The 24,064-nt window shown below is 34.7% G+C and overlaps 1 protein-coding gene across 3 annotated transcripts in view; it reads left to right on the top strand.

Annotated features, from left to right (window-relative positions):
- LOC123317890 (vasoactive intestinal polypeptide receptor 1-like) overlaps positions 1-24,064 on the top strand; it is a 170,088-nt gene that overhangs the window by 124,369 nt on the left and 21,655 nt on the right. For all 3 annotated transcript variants that reach the window (XM_044904509.1, XM_044904516.1, XM_044904504.1), the window contains exon 3: positions 20,793-20,908. In XM_044904509.1, the coding sequence (XP_044760444.1) occupies positions 20,793-20,908 (116 nt within the window). The remainder of the gene's footprint in view (positions 1-20,792; positions 20,909-24,064) is intronic.

Consider the following 24,064-nt stretch of genomic DNA (forward strand, 5'->3'; position numbering starts at 1 on the left):
ACTCAGCCAAGTCTTTTCCAATTTCAATCTTACTTTTACAGAAAGGGGGAAAGCCTGGCAATGGGATGTATCTAATCTGTCATCTCTTTTGGCTGGGATATTTATGGACAACCTTGCAGGATATCTTCTTAGGTTCATCGATTAACAGTAGATACTGAGGTGGTATTGATACGTGGACGATATATTTGTCATTTTTTGGGGCTCTGTAGGGGACTAGAATATCTTCTCGCTTACCTCAATGGCTCACATCCCTCCACTAAGTTCACGATGGAACTGGAATCTAATGGTTCTCTGCCATTTCTTGATTTGCGCATTGCTAGATCCCACAAAAAACTGAGTTTCTCGGTGTATAGAAAGGCGACACACACATGGCGTGATCCCTGCAGACAGCTGTCATCCTATTGCACACAAGCGTGCAGCATTTATATCAACACCTCATTCCACAGACTGTTTTCGGTTCCAATGAGCCGCCAAGACTTCAGAGCGGAATTTGCCGTGATTAAACGAATACCTGAGGGGATCGGTTATACCGAGCCTTTTGTGATGAAGATTCATCATAAACATTGATTAGGTTTGCGAATCGGAATCTTAGCGTTAGAAGGACGGATTCCATCTTCTCGTCTATTCCTTTTTTGGGACCAGTTTCTTACCGGGTTGCGAATATTCTGAAAAGATACAATAAAGATCTTGTGATCTCTTTAAATACGGTTCATAACATTGTGACGAGGCAGATTTTCGCTCCGCCACAAAAGGAAATTTCTTCACCGATACTTTCCTAATAAGACCTGACCACCGAAATATTTTTGAAGAAAACCGTTATATCATCATAGGAGGTCTTTACCGAGTAATATCTTTTATTTTCAGAATTCATATATTTTATAATTCTTTCCGTTCAACCGTACTTTTTCTGAGTCGAGAAAGGTCTCTCAACTTGTTCAGTTTTTCCTTCTCTTCAATTGTTTCTGTCTCTTTCCGAGCCGGCTGATTGACCGAACAATTTGAGTGCATCCAATGGAGAGATAAGTTATCCATAGTGGGGCAAGTTTTCCGAGGATAGGGGTACTTCTTCGACGCCCGGCGCTGAAGGTCGAGAGTGCATACCTGAGGGCTATTTTCCGCTTTCTTTAGTCCGTTGGCCTGGCTGCAAATACCTACCTACCGTTTAAACTTGAACTTGAACTAGTTATTGTAGGCTGTGTAGTGCCGGTTTCCGCGACCGTTCGTCCGTTCGACCGCCGTTGGGTCCCAGGAGAGCTTGGAGTTCCTACCGTATTTTTGGTGCTCATTTTGTTGATATATTGCCGACTTCCGACCGATCAAGTTACAGCTTCTTCCGACCTGCTTTCTAACTGGCAGCCATTTTGAGGGTCACAGAGAGAAAGAGAGAGAGAGAGAAAAAGAGAGAGAGGGACAGAGTGCACCGCAATTGGACTGAGACCAGCCACCGTACCGATTTCCGCCGACAGAGAGAGTGACTTGCCAGGATTTCAAAATTTAACCGTATTTACCGTCTATTTTAACCGTATTTCTGTATATAATTTAGTCCAGTAGGAATAAAGAACTGAATGTTTATTTTGTTGCCAGTTATTTTTGCCAGTGAGAGACAGTTCCTTAAATCAGTTAGAGCTAGATTTTGGTCAGAAGAGGTAGGTACTCTTTTTGAACGATTAAAAACCGTCAGAAAGCAGAGACCAAGAAGACGCTACCACCCTAGTTTTCACTGCTACCCTTCTCCACTGATCATTCAAGTCTACCCAGGCTCTCTAATTTTTGGAGATTCTGTGAGAGACGTGGGGTTCCACTGATTGCCCCACTGGCGCCCGAGCAAAGGTAAGGAGCGTTCAGGGTGAGAGAAAAAGCCCATCACAACATGTCGAAATATTTATGTAATGTAAAGACCTCATTCGTGTGACAGACAGCGTTATATTGCTGCCATCCAAATTGCTCACATTGGTCAAAGCGGCAGGGAAATTGAAACTATGTTAAGAGAGCATGTGAGAATAATCGAGTCGCACTCGGGTATGGTGGATTCGCCGGTTGCCACGAAAAGTGCTCTTGCATCATATAATTTATTGATGAATAATGAAAGACATTGTTTTCGGATCGAGGATGGTCCGATTTTTTTAAAGGAATCTCTCGAGCAGAAATATTAAAAAATTGTGAAATAGAAATAGAAGGGGTGTTTTTTCGATCCAATGCAGATTTTATGACAAAAAATCTTATTTCGAACAGTTTTTCTGAAAAGTACTTAGTGCTTAGTGCTCGCAAAATCGAATTACTTTCACATAGTGCTTAGTAATCAGAAATCTTTTGTGAAAAATCGGTGCTTAGTGCTCGCGACTCGGAAGCACTTTTTGTCAGTGCTCGGAGCGTAGTGCTAGAAGCACTTTTTTTCAGTGCTGGGCACAGCTCTGGCAAATATGCTACAAATATTACTTATAGTAATATTTGTATTTTTATAGTCTTATAAAGTGAGCAGGGACTGTATATTTTCGTATTCCGTGTATGTGTACCTATAATATAACAAAAATACCAGAGATGAATAAGGAAACTGGAACTGAGCCCAGCATTAAAGCTTATAAACCGCACATTCATACCTATTTGAGATATTACAGATAATACGTATAAATCTTCCTAATGGTTTTACCACTGACGTGAGCCTGGTGTTGATACTTGAAATTCGAAGCATTTCTGGTCTTCTGGAGAGCTTTCAGATCGCTGAATATATTAATCTGGTTGGAAACTATATCTATGTAGCGTATCACTTCATGAATTCAGAAAACCCCAATAATCTCGTATTACTAATTTCGTAAGCACCAAGTGGGAAAGGTAAGAGGGGAAAATCAGCTTAGAGGTTCGGGAATTCTCCGCTTCTTCGAAAACCGTATGTATTTGTTTTAATACATACAACGTATGATCCTCCTCGAATAAATTAGAAATTATTCCCTCAAGTTATATAATCTTGTTTTTGCTCCCGACCGATATCTCATATCGATGCTGCAGTCGGTTAATTTATTTTCCCTTATTCATAAAAGTATGGCGAAGGGAATAAATAGCTATATCTAAGGAAGGATGAACTCATTTCATACCAAGGTGACGATGACGCTCATATTCCTCCTGTTTTTCAAGTTCAGAATGACCGACCAAGAAAATTGTGGGATAGAGGGATGTATCAGAATGTACTCACAAAAAATTTTGTTTCATTCTGACAGCCCTAGAACCCCACCTCCAACGATCAAAATGAACCGATATTCTGTTTTTTTTTATTCAGAATGTTTTAAGGATTCCTTCTCTAGAAGGTAAGTCAGTTCAAACTGACCGGCCGAGGAAATTGGTGGCTAGAGTACATAGAGGGATGACTAAAATATCCAACATAATTTTTTTGTTACTACTATAGCTCCGAGGATCAAAATAAACTATTCAATCTAGGATGAAGCGCCTATTTCTCATTTTTCAAGTTCAGAATTGGTCGATAGAGGAATGTATCAGAATGTACTCATCCAACGATCAAATGAACCGATTTTTTTCTATTCAGAAAATTTTTAAGGATTCCTTCTCCAGAAAACAAATCATTTCCAAACAACCAGCCAAGGCCAAGGAAATTGATGGCTACAGTCAGTGGCGGCTCCTCAGAGGAGGCCGGGCCTCCCCTCATTTTACAGCCTTCAACATGTAATTTCACTGGAGTATTTTCAGCTAGATCAATCGAATATTCATATTCTTGGAAATATTTGTGAAATTCTCCATGTTAAATCATAACTCAGAAGATAACGCACCGCACTGCATTCATGCGATGTTGCCCCGGTACTCCGGTACGTAACAACGGAACGCGGAGGCCAGGCTCCTCTAGTTAATATTATTCTTATACGGTCTGTTTTCCCCAAAAAAACATTGTAACAAACTTCAATTTTGCAGTAACTGCTCAATGATAGTTATGCTTTTATGTCAGAAGATTTGAATTCTGATCGAAGGATCAGACATCACAAAAATAATAAGAAACATAAATGAAAACTGTTTCATAGAAAGTAAATGCTTCAGCGTTACAACTCATACAGGGTGTCTAGAAATAGTATCGAAAAAATTTATTCCTTGTCAAAAAATAGGCTTGGTTTTTCATGAAAACTATTTTTTCAGCTCCCCTGGTTAGTTACGGCCCTCTAAAGAGAAGGCACTCATAAACATATTTGCTTGTGTTCATTTATGAATGCAAGGGGTGGATAAAGCTAAACGCAAGATACTTTTTGCCATATTCATATTTCACAATGAGAAAATTAATTTTGTTAAATTCTTAACAGATAAGGTCTCCTGTGATTTCTTGCTGAAGTTCACGGTTTATGAGATAAAAATTCAGAATAAAAGGTGTACAGGGTGTTGTTTTTTTTAAATTTGAATTAACTTATGTCATCATTTAACCTGATTTTTTTGTAAGGTTGAACATCATAAACACAAGAACCAATTTTCAAATGAATTGATGAATAATTTCAGAAGTTAAAGTAAAACATAACTTCTAGAAATACCAAACAACACTCTGTATATCGGAAACGTGATTCCTTAAACACCCAAATGTGGCTATCTGAATAGAGCTCGATGTGCTCTATTCACATTTTTTGTTTACCTACTCGTGGAAGTCTCTAATATATTTTCCAATTTTTTTTGCAATTATCGAATTACCTATTCATCGACTGAATATAAACAAGATTTTTTCGTTACGAATCTCGAGGGGTGATTCCAATCGCAGCAACGTTAATGGTCTCTTCGTGGTGATGTGATTTTATCTCAATTTATGTTTCATGAATCCCATCTTCTGTCGACAGGATAAGATCTACATTCTACACCCGGGCAAGGAAAATAACTTGATATCAAGAGTCTGATAAGACTGGAGAGACATTCTGGGAATATTAGAAGTTTCCACCTTTAGGAGTCTTTCTCTTAAATATTAATTAAATTTTTCAATACCAATGAGAAATGTAATGATGAAATTTTCGTGTTCACAATAAAACATTGACAGGTTTGTGGTTCGAGCGAAAGATTCTAGCTATCCCTAAATGTGAAGATCAAGTTTTAACGCCGTCGGATAAGGCCCGAAAAAAACGGGAGAATTTCGAGAGAATCGGGATTTTTCGAAAAAAGTAGTCCCACTTTTTCAACCATCGATCCGGCCGAATCATGAACAACTGAATTTCCACCCGTTGAAACTTTCATCATATTTGAATGACCTAAAAATACCTGAAGAATGCTTAGGAAAGTGGTAAGAATTTCGACATAAATTTTTTTTTTGTCAGAGATTGATTATCAGAAAAAATTTGGCATTTTGACAGTCGATTCCGGATTGTGGTATACACAGGTTGTTTTCAAAGGTGAGGGTTTTTTTGTCAGAAGGTAAAAGACATCGAAATAATCATTTAGGCAAAAATTGTCTGTACTGAATAATTAAGAGGACCGATCTATAGCCGCTATAATTTCTAAAGAATTTAATTAAGTTTTGAGTTTAGTTTTTCCCGGCATGGGCAAAACTAAACAAAACCTTAACATGACTGGACAATGGTTCAGTACACCCGAGTATGTCTGATTAGTTGCAACAGATCACTCGAAAAAAATTTTGTATCATGTGATTTTTGGTCAAAACAGTGTAGAAAATCGAGACAATTCATGGAAAGTGCTTGTGTCGACAAAGTGCTATTATTGTTACCTTATTTCACCCCATTTTTACGACGATTGTTGGGAGGTCCAATCAAGAAGTAAATTGTAATAACCATTGTGACAAAAATTTTGAATTATTCAGAGTAATTTTATTGTTGAGATTTTGAACTAATATTCTATCTTTACAAACTTATATCCTTATTCTTTTTCTGTTAGTTGGTATGGAAATGAGCGATGAAGGTACTGAATGAAAAAATCGGCAATCCCAAGCTTCTATTTTCATTCCCACCTAAAAATCGAACAGGCCAATATCCATATGGTTGAGTCAGTCATCACGAGATAAGTTTTGTCCTATTGCATTGCGATAATTCAGATAACAATAATAAATGATCTAGGGAAGTATTAGGATATTGAAGTATTTCAGTTCTCATTTTCAAAGTTTTGTAAAGATGATTTTTGGTGAAACGCTTTATTTTGACCAGTTCTACCTTCTGTTAAGGAAGAAGCCTCACCTTTTAATACACCCTGTATGAGTCAACGTCTGTTTTCACTGAATTTAGGTTGGCAGCGATCACAGAGCAGGGTGTTTTTACATTGATCGGCCACTTAGAATACTATGTTTGCCCTCAGTATTTATGAAAATCATTACTATCATCACTTTTAGTCGAAATATACTTATTTCGTAAACACTGGGTGAGAGAAACAAGGGAAAAATTCAGATGATCTAGAGGTTTCGGAAATTGCTTTATTTGACCAAATCGCTAAGTCTCGCCGGCCACGAAGCAAAAAAGTCGAATAATCCAACCTTGCCAAGGTAACACTCTAAAACCTTTCCAAATCGAAAAATATGATTCCCCACCATAAAGGTCCTGTAGCGTTCCTGTAACAACTGAAGAACAAAAGAATCATCACTTGGAAAACCGAACCTGGTCGAAGGACCCTCCCGGTCAAAAGCAAGATTTTGAAAATTATTAATTTCAGTAGGTACTGAATGGATTTCTGAGGACGAGAGTGATCATTCAAAAATTCAGCAGACGATTTCTCACAAGATAAAAGGAAGGCCTAGAAAACTGAGATTCTCGAAGTTTACTGAACGCAAATGTAAGCGAATCCACGTACGTTGAGGAAACTAATAATAAGGAGATTAGAACTGATTACGCGCAGGGTTGGGTGTTACTGATTTATGGTGAGTTTATGTAGAGTGAGTAAGAACTAATACTTAAGAAAGGGACACATAAAATCAAAATAAAAAAAAATAAAAACGCTGCATAAACTCAATATCAGAGCAAAGAGTATTGTTTGTGACCACAGTTATAATGACATTTTCAAAGTCAAATCGTTCCTAGGTGGATCTTTTGACTTATTAGTATATTATGAACGTAGGAAGGAAGGATTACAATAATGATAATGATTTAAAAAAACTGAAGTCGATTCAATATATTTATTCATAATATTACAAAACTGCATAAAAAGTATATATCTTTGTTTTTGTGGATCTATATATTTCAATGAAAAGCATATAGGATATATTTCTTTATTGAACTATTCTTATTATAATTATTGAACTATTCTCATGAACTACTAGTTATCGATTTTGAAATAAGTTGAAATGTGACACAATGTGTCATTCCGTAAATTTCGAAAGATCAATTCATAGCTCTCATCAAAATATTAGAATTATTTTCTACATTTTAAACCCACAAGGCTAAATGAAGAAGAAATAGAAATTAATTTTCAGATGAGAATAAATCCACAAGATGGCGAATGCGCCTGGTACAAATCAAAGAGAACCGTTTTCTCTTGTCATAATCCTTTCGTTGACTTTAATGCGCCGATTTCGGGAACAATCACATTTGGTTAATTTTTATTTTCGCTATATATATTCTTTTGAAAAAGAGTGTTACAAACTTTTACAATCTGAAAAACAATGAAGCGGGTGTAAAGAAATGGCAACAAGAGTCAGATCCTAAAAACCTGTTCCTCGTTCCAGATCTCAGTGTAAGCAGAGGAAAAATGTCAACGGGGTACCATACATATCTTCGTATGATACATGAAAAAACAGAGATAAAAACCTCAGAAAAAACTCTCTGTTTGCCCGTATAAGTGTAATGATGATGTATTTGTGTAAAGAATATGCTGAAATTATTATATTGAAGGACATCTTCTTCATATGACAAAATCCAAAAACTTCCTTCCATTCTTTCTACTATGATGGTTGACGAAGAATAATCTGAAAACAAAAAAGAAAGAAAAAAACGAGAGGGGTGTATTGAATTTTATACTACTCATTAAATAATTTTGAAATTTGTAACCCATCTCAAAAAAGAATCGGTCACCGAATGAACACCTTCGAAACCACCCTGAAAATGATATATTCTACAACTCTTCACCAAGTGGTCTATAGTTTCTTCTTCTGCACATCTTGGACTATCAACAGCATTCCACCTAAAGAGCATGCTATTACACCGACCATGGCCAGTCCTCAGTCGATTTAGTGTACACCAAATTTTTCTTGGAAGATCAAAGCCAGGAACTTTTTTTAAAGGATCAGTAATCAAATCTTTATTAAAGAGATTACATGAATTCCATTCTGATTGCCAAAATTATTTATGGCTATTAGTTGAATACAGAAAATCATTAGTCCATAAAGGCTTACGAGATTTCGATCTGGCACTTCTAGAATCTGGTAAATATGATAAAATTGGAAATGAATTTGGGAAGGAATGAAATTTATTCCAAGACTTCGAGACTGCCACCTGTCGGCGAATATGGGGTGGTACAAAATTGAAGCAGAAGATAATCAGAGACAGAATCCTAACCTCCGGAAATAAAACCAAGACAACTTGGGGAATAATAAAGTCACTAACAGGTAGAAATCAGCCTAGGCAAAGCATATTTCCAACTGGTTGCCCGCAAATGGTAGTACGAGACTTTAATGAACATTTTGTAAACGCCTCTAGATGTACGGCTTCTTTTTCACATCGTGATGTTGGAGGCGGGTTGAGACGTCTAGACAAGACATTCTTTGTTTTTGATATTGAAGCTAATGAAATTCTTAGCATAGTGCAACAATTGAAAAACTCATTTTCATCAGGCTATGATCAAATTCCTAGCATTGTAATAAAGAAGGCTATTCACTTTATTGTTCAGCCAATCAGGTATATTATGAATTGTGCATTTGTATCTGGTATTTTTCCATCTGCTTTGAAGCTATCAATGATAACACCACTATATAAATCTGGCTGTAAAGATGATTTTAACAACTACCGACCTATTAATATTATAACAACTTTTGCAAAAATCTTTGAGAAAGTTCTTTCTGATCGCCTTATTAAATTTTTCAAGAAATATGGCATCTTTTGCTCATCTCAACACGGTTTTATGAACAACAAGAATACAAGTACAGCAATTTTTGAATTGACTCAAACTGTTATTACAGCAATTGAAAAGGGTGAGGTTCCAGTTGGCCTATTTCTGGATATTTCCAAAGCTTTCGATTCAGTAGACCATAGTAGACTATTAAGTAAACTTGAAGCATATGGTATAAGGGATAACCAACTAAAACTTATACAAAGCTACCTACAAGGGCGAAAACAAAAAGTATCTATTACTATCGATGATAAAAGCTTTATTTCTGAAGATGAGGATATCATTAATGGAGTAATTCAGGGTAGCATTTTAGGCCCTTTATTGTTCATTATATATATATAAACGACTTACCTCGCAATATTGACCAATTGTTGAATGCAATCATCTATGTTGATGACACAAATATTATCAAGATCTTATGTAACGCCTCTCAATTGAATGAAGAACTGAATAATGCCTTTTTAAGTGTTGAAAATTGGTGCACATCAAACAAGCTTAAATTAAATGCACAAAAAACAGAATGTGTAGTTTTTCACTCTTCAAGGTCAAAATTTCAATTCCCAAGTGAAATTTTTCTGGATGGAAGTCAAGTGAAGATCTCGGAATCTACCAGGTTCCTTGGTGTTCATGTAGATTGTGAGTTGAGATGGGATGTACATATACATCACTTAAATAAAAAATTGAACTCGGCTTTATATGCCATTAATGTTCTCAAGAAGTCTGTTGATCTGCCTACCTTGAAGATTTTTTACTATGCTGCTTTTCAATCTAATTTGTCATATGGTATCGTTTGCTGGGGAAACAGTTCCTTCACTGACAGCCTTTTTGTAAAACAAAAATATGCTTTAAGATCTATTATGAACATGAAATACAGGCAGTCGTGTAGGGGTGTTTTTCGGGCTGGCAATATTCATACTTTAACAGGATTGTACGTGTACAGTTCCCTCAAGTTTTTAATTCAGCATCGGGAGATTTTTGAGCCATATCGAAATAAAAATGTAAAGACAAGGCAAATAGACTGTTATCTCTATCCAGCTCATAAGTTCACTTTGACACAGCATAATGCTATGTACATGTGCATGAAAATGTTTAATGCATTGCCAAGGCAATTTCGTGATATAAATACAGAGAAACTACTGCTGTGTAAACTGAATTCTTTTATTTTGAGGTGTGAACCCTATAATATTAAGGAATACTTTGATTTTTGTAAGGCTGAAAAGTCGATTTCTCTTTAATGTATCTTTGTTTGACGTTTTTTTCTTGTACATTTTGTTGTGTACTTCGAACAAAATAAATATATATCTATATCTATATATATCTATACGATGTTTGACAGAACGGGTAACCAATGCAAAGGTGTAGATTTGATAGTCCCCGTAACAATCCTCATAGAATCATTGAGTATGGTGTCGATTTTATTGACGTGAGCACTGTTGAACCAAAAAGAGCAACAGTACTCAGCAGCAGAAAAAACTAGGGCCAAAGCTGCCGTACGAAGTGTGATGGCATCAGCACCCCATAAAGAACCAGCTAATTTTTGAATTATATTGTTCCTCGACTTTAATTTCAAACGTAAACTTTCCAAATGAACCTTAAAATTCAATGAAGAATCTATTTTTATTCCGAGATATTTAGGATTGAAATTATGTTGTAAAACATCATCATTGAAAGTTACTTTCAATTTTCTATATTTTTGCTGATTATTCAAATGGAAACAGAAAACTTCTGTTTTATTTGGATTAGGACATTCAAGGAAATAATTTTTCAGGATTTCTAAGTCTTGCGTTAAAGTATTTTCTATTACTTCGAAATCAGAATGGCGAAAAGCAAGAGCAATATCATCGGTGTAAATAAATTTTTCGGAAGACGTATCGGGGATATCACATAAATATAAATTGAAAAGAATAGGAGATAATACCGATCCTTGTGGAAGTCCATTATTTAAAGTTTTGAAACTACTGCTTTTATCATTAACAAAAACACGAAGTCTTCGATCAGATAATATATTTTCTATCAAACGAACCATTTTACCACATTTTAAGTGACTGTGAAGTTTAAAAATTAAACCATCTTTCCACACCGTATCGTACGCCGATGATAGATCTACAAATGCTGTTCCTGTTTTCTTCTTATTATTGAAACCCGATTCAATAAAAGTAGTCAGGCTCAGTACCTGATCAGAACAATTTCTATTCTTTCTAAAACCTCCCTGGCAATTTTGTAAAACATCCTCAACATATGTTTCAATCCTAAATTGGATCAATCTCTCAAATCACCTACTGGGAAAAATAAATACCATTGATTAGACTGAAAACATGAGTGAATCAATGGGGATCTGTTTAGATTCCCATGATGAGAATACAAAGTTTCATTTTTAAGTAAACGGTAATAGCCAGGACATCCTTCTAAATTTTTTGCTCGCTTCTATCTTAGGAACGAGACCATTGCTGTTCGAATGATTTGACGGAGCGAATATTATTGTTATGTTTTTCACTAGAAATATAATGTTGTCATACAAATATTGTCGTTATAATATCAACTCTGAAAAAACTGAGGAAAAGAAAATTAAGCAGATATTTTATGCGAGCGAGAAGAAAGTACGAAAAAATTTTGGTGGTTTTCCTATATGATCTTGATGGGTAGAGAAAGTCACTTCTAAAAATGTTAATTTTTCAATGAAAATATCTATTTTGGATAGCTTGTTCCATTCCTAACAAATAAGGTCCCATGTAACAAGATAACTGGTACTGGTATATTGAATAAATGTCGCAAAATAAACAAAATTAAATCCTTCATAAATTAAATATCATATTAAGCAGGAAGAAGGTAGATACATGCCGGAAGGCTAAATGCAATACATCACAAATACCAAAAAAGAAATATGCATCTAGTGTATCCACAAATTTGTTGATTACTTTCTAGAAATAGTTCTTCCCTGTTATTTACGATCATATCAAATGTTCAAAGTGCCCACCTTCGGCCGTTACACAACCCGGTCAAAAAATCCGGGAGTGTTTTGAATAACCCTACATGAAAGAACATACGACGAGGAAAGGATAGTCTTAATTCCAGTATACTTACCTGAACTTCTGGTTCTGAGCCATCATCTTCAGAACAAAAAACTGAAATCAACTAATAGATGTTAAAATTTTAATAAGTACATTAGCTCATCGAGGAACAGATGTGCTGTCGAGGGTCAATTTTCAATGATAAACAGAGAGGTACTGTGAAGCTATTCATGACTGGATCTGGATCTGAAGGTCTCGTTCATCCCAAAATTTATGAATACCTTCCCGATAACAAACACAAACCGAACCAAGAGAACAAAACAAAAATTGTTGAAAAATGTGAAAAAACGGTATCAATATAAAATAACAACTCTATTAAAAACTTTTTTCAAAAGATGAGATTATTCTTCAATCATTCCCACCATCCAAGTGGAGAATTTCAAACACCGTCATTTGGTGAATTCATAATTGCTAAGCAATTTTTGTCGTACTGGTAAGCTTATACAGGTTGTCCGGGGAATAACTGTACATACTCTTACCAGAGATAGAGTTGGACTAGCTGGTTACGGATTGACTATAAAAAATTAATTTCTGGATTTTCCTAGAAAGCTACAGGGTGATTTTCCAACTTCATGGAAATACTTAGACCATCATGAAATCCTAACTTATTGACGGATATTATTGAAACTTGGGAGGTTATTGACACATGCTAAGGTCTAGTCAGAAATATATCAATTATTTCATTATTCCAGGGCCGGACTCATTAATCTTCATTTAAAATGTTTAGGGTGAAAAAAACAATTTGTATTTCAAATTACAAATAATTGATTCGTTTTTTAGGAAGAAGCTAAATTGTGCTTCAATTCTTGGCATCACTCAAAGTTGGCACATCAACAATTATTTTTTTATGAACGTTTGAATTTGAATAAAGTTCGAAAAATTGAATTTTTCACCATGAAGAGAACTGAAAATCTCATGTTTGAATATAAAATGCAAAAGTATTAGTAGAAAATTCACAAAAAAGTTCAGAGCTTAAATAAGCACTTCACTTACGAAACAATAACAAATGAAAAAAACTAAAATACAGTAAAGAGTACCTAATAAAAATAAAAATAGGAAGGAATGAATTGCTGAGTCAACGATATTTCAAAAGTGGTTCGAAATGAAAACCATTAGCTTGTATGCATTTCTCTTGCCGAATTTTCAAATTGGATACAGCCTTCCGAATCATATCGCCATTATCTCTTAAAATATCGCAACAGTTGATTATTCTGTTCATCAGCTGTTCTCTTCAGGCCCGGATCTAGGGGGGGGCAAGCGGGGCGCTTGCCCCGGGCGCCAGCCTAAGGGGGCGCCAAAATCAAAAATCAACCAGAGGTTGAAATTTTTTTACTTTTGATTTTCTCGGAAAAAATTAATTTCCTAGTGCTAAAATGGAAACTGTAGAATGGAAACATGATAAACCATCACTATGCCTAAAATATTTAATATCAATGAGGGATCAATTAACTGCATATTATTCAGTCATCTACGAATGACCGCCACACTTGGGTGAAATAGGTTGAAAGATCTGATATGTTTACACTGCGTCGCAAGCAGTAATTTCTTTGCCTGGGGAATTGCCGACTCATCGCCTTCTCATCTGGAACTAAGGGCCAAAATTTCCGATTTTCTATAGACCATAACATAAAAACTAATCCTTTCAGCATAATTCTGTTTGCATATTCGTAATCTATGCTAAGGCATAGATTACTAGATTTACTAAGGTAAAAACACCAATTTTGGTGGAAATCGGTAAGATCGAAATTTTTTCAAATTTTCCATAGATATACCGAGTTTTTCACCATAATTTGAGCTTCCCTTTAACTTTGTTACTAAGAGAGGTACAAAAAAATGTTTTATACAAAAGTTTCACGAAATTGAGTTTTTTTTAAATGTTTTCACAAAATGAAATATATACAAAGTGGGCGGTTTTCTGAAGAATATTTTTGGTCTCCGATCAAAACCGAATTCATTCTGTACACTAATTCGAGGGCGTAGAACACGAATATGCAAACAGATATTTTAAAAAAAAATTACTTTTCAAGTTATGGTCGATGGAAAATCGGAAATTTTGGACCTTCGCGGAAAAATTCATAAAATCTGATCCGTTCGAGATAGATGAATGAAGTGTGGATTTTTATATTTGCAAAGAACCAATTCATCACCAAAAAATTAAACAGCATATGACTAGTGCCTTTTTTCTAGCTGCTACATCTCCTCAAAGTTGACCAATATTTCCGAAATTTTGCACTAAAAGTGATTTATTCCTCAAAATACTGATCCTCCAAAAATCTAATTGCATATTCGTGATCTACCTTGAATTAATATGTAAAATGATCCGGGTCGATATATGTAGTTACAAAAATAAATTTTTGTTCGGAATAATTTCGTTCATGAAGCGCGGGTAAAAACGATAGACGATGGCGGGTTGCAAACGACATTCTTGTAAATACAAACTTTTAAATTTTTTTTAATTTATGCAATTTTTGGGAGTATTTTGGGAAAAGAATAACTTTTAATGGAACAATGAGAAAAAATATCTTTTGATGGAACAATGGGAAAAAAATATGAGTGATTTTTTTCCCAAAGTACTCATCTTAGGACAAATTTAATTGCATATTCGTAATCTATACGACCTCGAACTAGTGAAAAAAACTCGGGTTGAAAGTGATGACGAATATGCAATTAGATTTTTCCTACGAACCTTAGAAGGAGGGGGGCGCCATCATGAATATTTGCCCCGGTCAGAAAAAATCGTAGATCCGGGCCTGGTTCTCTTGACTGGAAGAACTGTAACTTTGGTCTATATCATTGTTGTCAAACACCCGGTATACAAAAGAATCTCCCTCAAAGTGAAATCCGCGTCTGGGGTGGCCACCAAGTATATCAACAAATTATTATAGTCTTCACCTTCAGTGACTTTTTCAAGAAAATTTATTATTTATTTTCGACCTGCACAAGATGACTAAGTCCTGTTCAGGTAAATAAATTGCAATTTTGGAACTTTATCCAAATTAAGAAATTCATAAGAAAATAATTGTTGATGTGACAACTCTGAGCGGTACCAAAAATTGAAGAATAATTTAGCTTCTTTCTAAAAAGCGAATCAATTATTCGTAATTCGATATACAAAGTGTTTTTTTTTACCCTGAACACTTTAAATGAAGATTAATGAGTCCAGCCCTGGAATAATGGAATAATTGATATCTTTCTAACTCAACCTTAGCATGTGTCAATAACCGCCTAAGTTTCAATAATATCCGTCAATAAGTTTGGATTTTATGATGGTCTTAGTATTTCCATGAAGTTGTGAAATCACCCTGTAGCTTTCTAGGGAAACCCAGAAATTAATTTTTTATAGTCAATCCGTAATCAGCCAGTCCAACTCTATCTCTGGTATGAGTATATACAGTTACTCCCCGGACACCCTGTATAAAAGACCCTAGACTATTTTTGACAAGACATCACCCACCGATTTTCTTCGCAAACATTCATATACACCATGTCCATGTATATTATATTCGAAATTCGAGGCAAACATCTAAGGGGGTTTGTTTAGAAATTTCGTAATTTATTTCTATATGAAATCTAATCAAACAAGGAGCTGCATCAAGCACCTAGCAAAAGTTATTCAAACACAGTGATTGAATTCTGTTCTTGCCCTTCAGGGTCATAAATATATCATTCTATAAATAGTTTTCTCTTCCTTTTCCAGGTATTCGATATCGTCCCATGTAAGCACGTAGCAAAATCAACTCACTCTATTTAAACATAGCTATATCGACTGATTCTGAAGTTTTAGTATCAATTTCATGGAAAAGTTATAGAAATCAATTATTGTAGAACAGATCTTTCCTGATCCCCTTTTATACGATAGATATAGAATGATAAGGGCATGATCTGATACGAGAATGTAACTTCGAAAAATAATTACTTCCGAGCAGGAAAAACAATGGTAGTAACAGAAAAGTTTCTCATTTCATAGGGCTAAAATGTACGAGTACCTACTAGTAAAATAAATCCTCTGAGTATGAGTATGTTCATGAAATAATATCTTTGCATATAGGATGTAGGGTAGCGGTAAAAACACAAACACGAAAGCAGTAGGTACATTTCGTGAATGAACATTGAGTCTATCATAATTTAAAAAATTGGTACTATGGCTTTATTTGGAGGAATATTAGGAGTTGGACGAAAACGGGTAAGATCCTACTCAGTTAAGTCAAGTTAATATTTATTTAGTCCATATCTGTTTCCTCTTTAAGTCCTATTCCGTGTTTTGTAGTACGAATGCAAAAATGAATGAAATATTCAAGAGATATATTGAATGCTTTCGTCTTGGAAGGTTTAACCACCTGACCACGCTTTCTTCATTCTACTAACAAATAGAAATTTTATTGTAGGAAATTACAACATTTTCGAGATAAAAAGCTACGGGAGGAACTTGTAGAGGACCGACAAAAATTACGCATTTGGTGCAGGAAACGGTTCACGCTGTGAAATCCTCACTACACATCAAGGGATCCTTCCTGCATAGAACAATTTACGATGAACAGTTCTCAACTGACTTGCAGGAAAAATGTTTCCTGAAACTTTTTAGGGTTTTCACTCCCAACCTCTGAAACAAAATCAATAAAAAAAAAAATAAAATAAACGATTTGCTGCTGCGTAAATTTTTGCACTAATTTGTCAGATTTGTCAGCAAATCAACTAGAAAAAATTGTTGCCTGACAATGAACTGAAAATAAAGAACTTTGAAATTATAATTTTATATTGTAACGTTTCGGAGACGAAAATCAATTTTCGAAAATCTTCTGAATTAGTGCAAGAATTTACGCAGGAGCAAATCGTTTATTTCATTTTTTTAATTGATTTTGTTTCAGAGATTGGGAGTGAAAACCCTAAAAAGTTTCAGGGAACATTTTTACTGCAAGTCAGTTGAGAACTGTTCATCGTAAATTGTTCTATGCAGGAAGGATCCCTTGCATGAAGGGTCCATTTAGGGGAAATTATGACCTTTTTACGTCCATTCAATGATTTTCAATTCCTACTGCTTCAATATACATATTCAGAAATGCAAAGGTTCCATTGATTTAATTTTGAGAATCGGGTGACTGTCAAATTGTAGATCAACAGTCAAGGTTTTATGAAACCTGCTAGGAGTGTTTTGTTCATTCATTAATCAATTTGTATATTGTGTCATAAAGAGACCACCATCATAAAAGAGCATAAAGAAACTATACTGACGAGGTCAGTATAGTATATAGTATAAATATAGCACCTCTGACTTATAGCAGAATACTTTTCAACTTCTGTGTCCTATTTAAAGCTCTATTAATTGTCCATAAAAGAATCCCGCGGCGCCATGTGTTATGCGGCATGGTATTCCACATCAAATGTTTAGACATAGGTAGTACCGAAAGACGAGTGCAGTAGTTGAAAAAGCAAAGATCACTATTTTCTTTCTGCAACGATTGTAAGGCTGCACTGAAGAGAGAACCTCATATTATAAGTTGCTTGTAGGAGCTAAAGAGGGAGGTCAAGGTTCTTAAGGAGAGGATTTCTGAAATGGAGAGGGAAATGAAAAAAACGAGTGAAAATATGATTGATGAGATTAATGATGATCAATAAACGGAATTTCTATCTGGTATAATTTAAAGAATAGTAGTGGTGACTGGTGAGTATCGAATTTGTCACCAGCCTGTATAAACTATTTATTAATTAGTGTGTTTGGACATATTGTACGTCAAAAATGATTATTCATGTACCAAGGACGGAAAACTGCTTATTATAGTCGAGGCTAGCAAGCTAGCGAGACTATAGACAGGTGTACAATATATTGTTTCGTCGACCTCTACATACCTTTATGAAAGCAAGAACTCACGTGTTTGCTGGCCTCGGCTATGTTGCCAAAATACCCAATTTCCTCAGCTCTGGAAAACGCTTCTCCTATATTACGATACGATATCCATAGCGCTATGACTAACTATTGTGATTATTATGAGCACTAATATGGAACCTAAGTTTTCATAAAGGGTTAGAACTCCCTCTAACTCTATAATCTTTGGCTTTTATTTCACTCCTTAAATCTAGGTCATCAGATAAAGAAATAATTTGACAAGAGCAATTGACAGTTATTATCACACTAAGGGCCGGTTGTTCATTCATGAAGTAACTCATTGATTATCTAACCAAGGGTTAACTGTAACTATGGTTTGGCATTGTATTGGTTATGCGTTGTTCATAGAGAAACTAACCATGGATTTCAAAACTATTAGTTAACTAGTCGATTCATAGCTTTGTTTGTTGTTATGGAGCACATTAGTTCTGTGTTGGCCACACTGATTTTGAAATATGGATTTTGACAAGTTGGAAAGGATGAAAACCATTAATATCGCTATTTCTATGACAATTATCCAATGAATTTAAAATCTGAAAATCCTTTTCGTGTTGAGATAGTTTATATGAATGACGGCGATAAATTATGATTAGAAAAATGAAGATGAAAAAAAAAAGGAAGAGCAAATTTCACCCAGGAAGAAGTCCAAATATTAGTATGTCTTGCCACACAACTTCATCAACATCTGGAAGCGGGCTTGTTAATGTATTTGCTAAGTTTTGAAGAATTGCAGTTGAAACTACAATGACTTCACATCTTTTCACATTCACTGGCAAGCCTAATGCCAATATTGGGAATCGAAGTTTCCGCACAACAAAGCATACTTCAATTAGATTTCGGGTCCTTATTCGTGATTCATTGAAGAGATGCTCAGGCCTACTCCTCGGCTGGCCAAATGAAGTGATGAGAAACTTTCTTATGGCATAACCACAATCACCAACCAAGAAGTAGTTCTCATACTCTGCATTTTCAAATGGAGCGCACAAGAAGATTGTTTGAATATTGTAGAATCATGGCTAGAACCAGGACAACGACAAACAATATTCAAAGAATTTAATGATAAATCACGAACTGCCTGGAAGTTTAATGAGAAATTTGTTTTCTGTTCCTTAATATTTCAGCATCCTCTCCTTACACTAGAAACAACACAAATAAAACTTTTTAATTTCGTTCTGTCAAAACATTGACGTTAACAACAAAATATTAATCAGTTAAACCTTCATTTTCCAATGGTTAACTTAAACCAAAGAAAACTAGTGGTTTTCGTCTAACCTATGAATGAACAACAGCTTGACAATTCGTAATCACTGGATTGAGCAAAACTCTAGTGTATATCGACGAAAAAATACCTTTCCGGATAATCTGACCAAGGTATTTGTCAGTTCATTACCCAAAAAAAACGCTTAAAATTTGACACAAAAGCCATTGTTTCTCGAGTCAGTATTTCAAATCGAATCTGAAAAAAAAAGTAAGACCCGAGTGAACCTCGAAACCGAAACGGTTTACTTTTCATTTCAAGCATTGCCGGTTCGCATGTTGGTAAAGTTTGAGCCTGCGAAATGATCGCAAAATTTTTGAATTTAACAGCAATACATTATTATTATTAAAACATTCACGAGACTCACAAAGCACTGCGAGACTTTAGTATTTTCGACTATAACTGAATATTCGACTATAACTAAATAGGTCATTTGGTTTCAAAACTCGATAGGAAATTACTTTGTGGGAACAACAGAGAAAAAGTTTGTTGAGTAGATAAATATCTACTCAAAAAAACCCACAGCTTGAAAAATTAAGAAACGATTTAGGGGAGACTGGGGAGGGTTGATACGTTTTTGGAATATTTATTATTCTAAAATTAATTATATGAACAAACAGGACTTTTATAACATTATATAATTCTTCGATTAATCGTTCAACGAAATAAATAAAGAATTCTCAAAATATAAACATCCTATTCTGTACAAAACGTTGAACACAAAAACATGCAAACTGTCTCAAGCCTCCCCACATATGGGAGGATTGATACGGTGTACTGGGAGGCATGAGACACATAAACTGAAAATATAAGCCCCATTGTTATCACTTGCAAATGTCACATATAAACATTTTTGTGCCATTTCTAACACGGTTACATTCTTCGTGGCACCATTGCGAGCACACCTGACGCCTGATCCAGAATTACTAGATTAGTAGGTAGGTCAGCAATGATTCTGGTTTGCTTTGGTCCCGTAGGTGCAGAAACATGTTCAGAAGGTAGGTTGGATGGTAAAAACGCCTTTATGTAGGCCTGTCCAACCAGCTCCGGAATATTTTTTAAAGATGATACATGTATCAGGCCTCCCCACCCTAAATGTCTCAAACCTCCCTGAAAGCAAGTTTTAAAGTAATTTATGTTTTCATTTTATACCCATACATTTTGGCAACCTAATAAAACAGTAAATTGAGTAGGTTTATGAATATTTCCCAGTCAAATGTTTGTTTATGCCGAAAAATTAATGCATGATCATAAAACCCTTAGGTAACGTGAGTAAATACTTACAATTTCTCACCTCGAAACACTCTTTGTTGAATATTTCACGAACGAACTACTGTTAGCCTTACAGATTACGGTCATGTAGTGCTTTCTGCAGGAGAATAGTGTTCACCAGTATATTACTTTTGAAAACGGCTACAGACCGCGGATATAAGCCTGTATCAAGCCTCCCCATGTATCAATGCTCCCTAGTCTCCCCTAGATATTTCTGTGAAAAAATATTGAGAAAGAAGTAAATCTGGTTTCCCATTGTATCAGAAAACAATTGAATCATGAAATTTCTTGGATTATTTTACAGGGTTCTCCTGCCCAGCAACTTGGGATGGAATTACCTGCTGGTCTCCTGTACCAGCTGGAACTACAGCTTCAAAGGCTTGTTCTTCTCTTTCCTATATAAGTGGATTCGTTTTGAATGTAAGCATATAAGATTTCAATCTATTTTCCCTATCAATTCCAATTAAAATTATAATAGAGGTGGTGAAAATTTTGTGATGAAAATAACATGACTACTGAAAATTTTTAATGGTCAATTACCCCATATAGCAGCATCGAATAATTAAAAAAAATTGTACATAATTTCATTCAATTTCTGGAGATGGTGAGGATGAAATATATAATTTAAGAGGCATTTTGCCTATTCCCACTTGGATCAATTAATAGTAGAACTAGAATCGTGAATCAAAAGTTGCAATTCCCAGTTTGATATGAATTTAATACTGAATGAGAAATAATACAGCTCATTAGCAAGACTATTATTCACGACCAAATTGTCTCTCTGATAAATTCGAACACTGCTTCGAAGCTCAAGTTAAAAGTTTAAGGCATCTTGACAAATTTGTCCTCAATAGTTTCCTATGAAATAAGTACTTACATAACAAAAACAGTAGGTAACTTTATTTTATAAAAACCCTCAAGTAATCGGCAAGTTTCCTAAAACTCCAAAATCGAATTTAAGATAATTTATGGAAACCCTTTTCCATAAGTTATCCAACACCTGAAAGATTCGCTTCAAAATTCAGAATTTTCAGAAATACACCCTTCGAAACATAGTGAACATTCGAATATGTGAAAGCTTATGACGTAGTGTACTAAAGTCTAGTAATTTTTGTTAATTCGATAACAGTGGAACCGATCACCACAGATTGCATAAAATTGTTTCTGTAATCCGTGTCTATACCTTCTTAAAATCGATGACATTTTGTGTCATTGTGTGTTTTTCTCGTCAAATGTGATCACAAAACTTGATATTCATTACGTCTATGTTGATTAAGAAACTTTTATGACCATTATTGACTCGATGAGTGTTGCCGGATTGTGAAAATGACGTAGATTGTTCATAAGAGAGCACTTCTGAAATCAGAATTTTCGAAAGTGAATACAGACAAAATGCAGTAGGTATGTTAAAATTCGAAAAAAATATATTTCGATATATTTGAGGTGTAAAGATTTTAATAACATATATTTTGAAATTTAGGAAAATACCACATTGTGGATATAGTTGATAATAAAACTTCAATTTCATTGAACTACCCTTCGTGTATGGTTCTCTAACTGAAATCCCTTCCTAATTTTCCTGTGAAATCATTATGATACCCTCTTCATTTTTCGAGATATTTTTACTTCACAATTCTTGAAAAAAAAATTTATTCATATTTTCATCTCGTTTTTAAAATTCTTTCCCAATACGTCGAGTTTAAGAAGGGGATTTTAAGTATGGGAAAGAAGGTTAAGATGGCGAATCGGGTAAGATGACGAATTCCCGATATTTCCTGAATATACGAATTTGAGAACACCGCTTCTATCAGAACCGAAGACGTAGTGCTATCTGTTCAGCAATTGACTACGAGCTGAATACGCCGCGAGTTTAGTAAGATACGAGCGCTGATAACCTTTGCGTGTTGACTCAAACAATATTTGTGCTCCGGAAAATACTATTTTTAGTGTTTTATGTAAGTATTGGTCAACTGTTATAATTTTTTTTCGAAACCTATATACTTCGCGAATAATTTTATTAATGAAAACTTTCGTTGTGAATTATAAATTTTATGTTATGGTTTTTGAAATAAAAAAATGGCGCCAGCGGGTAAGATGGCGAGTGGGTAAAATGGGTAAAATTTATCAAAGAAAAACTGAAGGACAATCATGGTCGAAGGATAATCTGAAAAGAGCAATGACTAAAGTAATATCAGAAGCGTTGACTGTTAATTAAAATGACCCAGAAAAAAATTGCCGTCTTTTATTATTTCCAGCTCACTAGTCATAAAAGTCTTAGAAGAAAAAGAGGCTGAAAAAACAGAAAAGGAGAGGAAACGGAAAATAAGAGGTCAGAAAAAAGGGAAAAACAATACAGAAACGAAGACTTTTCCCTTCGACAAAATAAGAAACCAACTGTGAATAAAGAGAAAACCATCAGGAGAAAAATAAAGTTTGACTCTTCGGGCTCGTCAATAGATATCGACTATGCTGACACTGATAATGATTCAGAAGTTGAAAGAGATTGCATCATCTGCAGTGAAATGCACTGGTATAGTCCATCGAGAAGCAAAGGTGAAACAATGTGATTGGTGCATCTAAAAATGTAGGTTATAAATGTTGCCTTATTTGAAGAATAAATATATTTTACTTTTATTTGTTTATTTTGCCATATACTTAACTACCTTTTTTCTTAGAATACCCTTCGTCATCTCACTTCTCGCATTTCGTCATCTTACCCTCCATGGAGGATAAGATGACGAATATGACGCAAGGAGATATATCTCTATTTTTTTATTTAGAATATTAACCATTATATAATCCAAATCGAAAATGTGAAGAACTGATATCAGCCAATGACGATGTGTCGATGCATTTATTTCGATAGAGGAGCAGATGACAGTTTTTTTAATTTTTTAAGCTTACTGTCGTCTTCTTACCTCCTTTCCCCTACTGATATCCAGTTTTCTTTAAAGCCACTAATATTAATTTTTTTATAACATCTGATTCATACAGAAATTCTAGTATTTCTTTTGAATTATTTCCATTTCGCCATGCCAGGTCATGAAAAAAGATTTCTCGGCTGGAATTATTTTTGACCAGCTAAAAAAGATTTGTTCATGTACAAAAACCCAATGAGTGCATGTATCTTGGGATAATATCTAAGGATAATTTTTGAAGGAATGATGGTAACGGATATAAACTAATTAAACAGAGTTAATCTATTTTAATTGGGAGAAAAATGTATTGAACAACTAAACGAAAAAATCTTTTATGTGTATAGAGTCAATATTGTAGCCAAGAAATAAGTTGAATTGGAAGATTTTTTAGGTGAATTGTGAATTTGTGTTGAGAAATCCATTTGTACAGCATACAAGAAAGATTCCCAACATTTAAGTCAATATTCTGGTCATAGAAAAAAAAACAGAAGTAATTTTAGACAATAGACAATAGAGGCAATATATCGTTGGATAAAATATTTAGTTAAAAACAATCAATAAACAATGAATTTACCAACAAATATCTTTCAATTTTTGTACTTAAATACTTAAACAGATGCTTCATTTAAATAAATATATATTGAATTATTTCGATTTA

The sequence above is a fragment of the Coccinella septempunctata genome, chromosome 1 (genome assembly GCF_907165205.1).
Source record: "Coccinella septempunctata chromosome 1, icCocSept1.1, whole genome shotgun sequence".
Lineage (NCBI taxonomy): Eukaryota > Metazoa > Arthropoda > Insecta > Coleoptera > Coccinellidae > Coccinella > Coccinella septempunctata.